The sequence below is a fragment of the Lipotes vexillifer genome, unplaced genomic scaffold, assembly GCF_000442215.2.
Source record: "Lipotes vexillifer unplaced genomic scaffold, Lipotes_vexillifer_v1.1 scaffold1594, whole genome shotgun sequence".
Lineage (NCBI taxonomy): Eukaryota > Metazoa > Chordata > Mammalia > Artiodactyla > Lipotidae > Lipotes > Lipotes vexillifer.
Genome location: NW_006788783.1, coordinates 843,028 through 846,778, shown reverse-complemented (window position 1 = coordinate 846,778; position 3,751 = coordinate 843,028). Strand labels below are relative to the sequence as shown.

The window sequence follows — 3,751 nt, the reverse complement described above, 5'->3', positions numbered from 1 at the left end:
CCCGGGTGCCTCTTCCGTGTAAGGCCTGCCGCTCTTTCCCGTTGACGTGGCTCATACTTCCATTTTAATGGTGTGTATTTCTGATGACCAGTGAGCCTGTGGAGGGCAGACAAGCATCTCCTCCTCCTCCCCGCCCACCCCTTCTTCCCAGTCCCAGGACGTAGAGCAGAGGCACATTGAATGGAGTGTTGCTTAACAAATGTCTGATAGAACTGAGTTGAGTTCTGGGAATTGAGAGCATGAACAATAATCTAGAGGTAATCACGTCTTTCATTTGTTCTGTAATAGTCTTAGCTTTTTATTCCTGAAAATTATGACCATAGGGCAGCTGTTTATATTTCCAAGTTCTACTTCCAACCCAGTGTCAAAACCTAAAGTCTCGATTTGGAAACTTTGTCTTTTCAACCAGGGAGAGGTTTACCTCCCTGCTCTGTACTAGCGCTGTCCGACAGAACTTTCCTGCCACTGCCGCCTGTGGTTACTGAGCACTTGAAATGTGTCTAGTGTAACCAAGGAGTTGAATTTATTTTATTTGATTTTAACTGATTGGAATTCAAATAGCCCCACGTGGCTAGTGGCTACCATATTAGAAAGCACAAGATGTACATGTTATAGAAGGTACCAACTATTGAAAAAATATTTTTATAAAATTTAGAGACATATTTTGATTCTTTTTATGAGCACATTAGAGGCTGTCAGGCTGAATACTATATTTCACGTGACTAAATGCCTGCGTCATTAATAAGGTCAAATGTGGACATCAGTTTCTTTAAGACTTGTACTAATCCATAAGTAACCCACCCATCACTGTTCATGAATGTCCCAAAGCTTGGTGATGTCTGTCTTGGGGCCCCATGTGTGTAGGCATTTATCCAAACGGAAGTGTGGCCTCTTACTCAGCACCCGGAAGTTTGCATATTAGTGACATGCAGGCCATGCTCGCTGAAGTCATCACATTTGAACAAACTCAAACTGGGATGCAGACTGTACTATGCTAATTCTGTTTTCTTTTTCAGAAGGTCAGCGCACCAGATATTCTGAATCCTCTTAATCAAGAGAGTCCCAAATGCCCTACTAGCCCTGTTTTGAAGCAAGAGGATATCTCGTCCAGTCCAGCACCCAACACTTCATTCTCAGGAGGCTTGAGACACGTGAGTCTTGTCTGATATCCTTGACACGCGACATGTGGTTGTTGCCATGACATCAGATTGGATTGTTAGGCAACACGAGTGCCGTGTTGTCTTGTGGGATAAACTGGAGCGTAATATAGAGTGCAGAGGTGATATTTTACTTAGATTGAGAGCTGGGAAAAGCCTTGCTGTACTCTCACAGTGGTTTTTTCTTTTTACATCTTATTGTGAACATTTTCATTCATACAGAGAGTAATTAATCATAAGTAGTGGTGTCTTTGGATGAGAAGTGTTTAGTTTTGATGAAGTCTGATTCGTCACATTTTTCTTTCATGGTTACTTCTCTGTCTTATCTACCCATAAGTCATGAAGATATTCTCCTATGTTTTCTTCTAGAAGCTTTATAAAAGTCTAGCTTTTATGTGTGGTCCATGCTCCAGCTCATTCCTTTTTGTGAATGGTGTAAGGTACAGACTGAGGTTCATTTTTCCCCATATGGTTATTCCAGCACCATTTATTATTTATTTTATTTATTTTGGCCACGTCTCGTGGCATGTGGGATCTTAGTTCCCCAACCAGGGATCGAACCTGCACCCCCTGCAGTGGAAGTGCAGAGTCTTAACCACTGGACCACCAGCACCATTTAAAAAAAAAAAAAAAGGACTCTCATTTTTCCATTGACTTTGGTGTCTTTGTTAAAAATCAAATGACCATATAAGTGTGGATATTTTCCTAGGTTCTCTATCGTGCTCCAATGATCTCTTTGTCCTTATGCCAAGGCCACACTGACATGATTACTGTAGCTTTGTAGGAAGTCTTAAAGTTGAGTAAAGTCCTCCAACTTTGCTCTTCTTTTTTTTTTTGAGATTGCTTTGTGGTGTTTTAAATATAGTGTCTGTTCATAGGCAGGCCTTTTTATTACTTTATTCATTATTCAAAAACATTGAATGTTTACTCTGTGCCTAAACATGTGATATGTGCTTGATATGTTAGATGGGGCCTTGGGTGAGGGGCCATGAGGCTTCAGTTACAGTCATGGATCTTTAACTTATTCAGCGATCTTAAACAATCGTAAAGACTCCCTAAACTTCAGAGTCCTCATCAAGGAGATGGTATCAAAGTTGTTCTTTTTTTTTTTTGGCAATACCGCACAGCATGTGGGATCTTAATTCCCCAACCAGGGATCGAACCCACGCCCCCTGCATTAGAAGCACGGAGCCTTAACTACTGGACCGCCAGGGAAGTCTGAAGGGTTGTTCTTTTCATTTCACTGGATTGCTTTGGGAATCAAATGAATGCTCATATTCCGTGGCGAGATACCGTGGTTAAGAACTCAGCTTCTGGAAACCAACGTCTTGGTTCACCTTCCAGCTCCTTTAGCGGCAAGGAGTGTGGTCCAGAGCTATAGTACTTTAACCTTTCTGTTCCTTGGGGTTGTTGCGTTTTAGTGGAGCATGGTGTGCACGTCAGACAAACTTCCCCAATCCCCACGAATGTCCAGTCGAATATTCAGAAGGCATGGCAGAAGCAGGCTAGACCTTGAAGAATAGCTAACGTACTTGATTCAATCCACTGAATGCCAGCAGCTCCAGCCCATCTGTTGGCTCCAACCACTGTCTCCTGTGGGTGGTCCTGCCTCCATGAAGACCCCTGCTCTGCACACTCACTACTCAAAATGTGGGACCCAGCAGTGCTGGCACCACCTGGGCGCTTGTCAGAAACCAGAATCTCCAGCCTTACCCCAGGCCTGCTGGAGTCCGAATCTACAATTTAACAAGAGCCCTAGGAGATTCATATGCACGGTGAGGTTTCAGAAACACACAGGTTGAGCCCTGGCAATTTCAAACCCGAGTAAAGTATGGTGTTTGTTAAGGATTCTTGAACAGTCTAGGGCTGTGCTGTCCAAGGCAGTAGCTGTTCAGTTCACACAGCTCCTCTTGTGGGCCCTTCCCAACTCGTGCTGAGGGCAGCCTCCTGTCCTGGTCGCACAGCGGTCCTAGCAGAGCCAGATGGAGTTACCGCTTCTTGGATGCCCTAAGGTCATGAGAGTCTGGGGTGGTCCTGCCAGGGTATCTTGGAGCGCTGGTGTTGGAGGATGACTCAGCACCTTCCTCGGTGTTTATAGTGGAGAATAGTTGAGAAAGGTGAAAGCGCTGAGGAAATGCTTCCCCGAGGGGGAGGTAAGCAAGGGCAGCTCCAGAACCTTCTCTCCTAGGGTTGAACCCCATGGTGGGTACAGGCAGGTGAAGCATAGGAGTGGCCTCTGGGAGCTTTTCTGAGATCCATGGGAAGGTTTGCTTCCACCCCAGGTAGCATACGGACTCCAAAGACTCCAGCTAGCTTGAGCCTTTATAAGGCTGATCCGGGAGGATGAGGCTAAACCCTCCTTCCCAGGGAGCCCAAACTGTCCACGGTCCGCTAGACTGGCCTCTAAGCTCCTTCAAGGCCCAGAAACCAGTGCAGTGGCAGGGACAGGGCTAGGATCCACCCATGGTGCTCCACGGGGCCCTGCACGAGCTGCTCACCATCCACACCTGTCCCCTTGCTCATTCCACTCAGCGGCACTGGTCCTAGAACAGCCAGACTCACGCCTGCCCCAGGCATTCCTGGGGTGGTTCCCT

General features: G+C 46.0%; 1 protein-coding gene across 2 annotated transcripts in view; it reads left to right on the top strand.

The window, feature by feature from the left end:
• The window catches only part of SYTL3 (synaptotagmin like 3), an 83,472-nt gene that overhangs the window by 47,390 nt on the left and 32,331 nt on the right, over window positions 1-3,751 (top strand). For both annotated transcript variants that reach the window (XM_007461771.1, XM_007461770.1), the window contains one exon: window positions 1,017-1,151. In XM_007461771.1, the coding sequence (XP_007461833.1) occupies window positions 1,017-1,151 (135 nt within the window). The remainder of the gene's footprint in view (window positions 1-1,016; window positions 1,152-3,751) is intronic.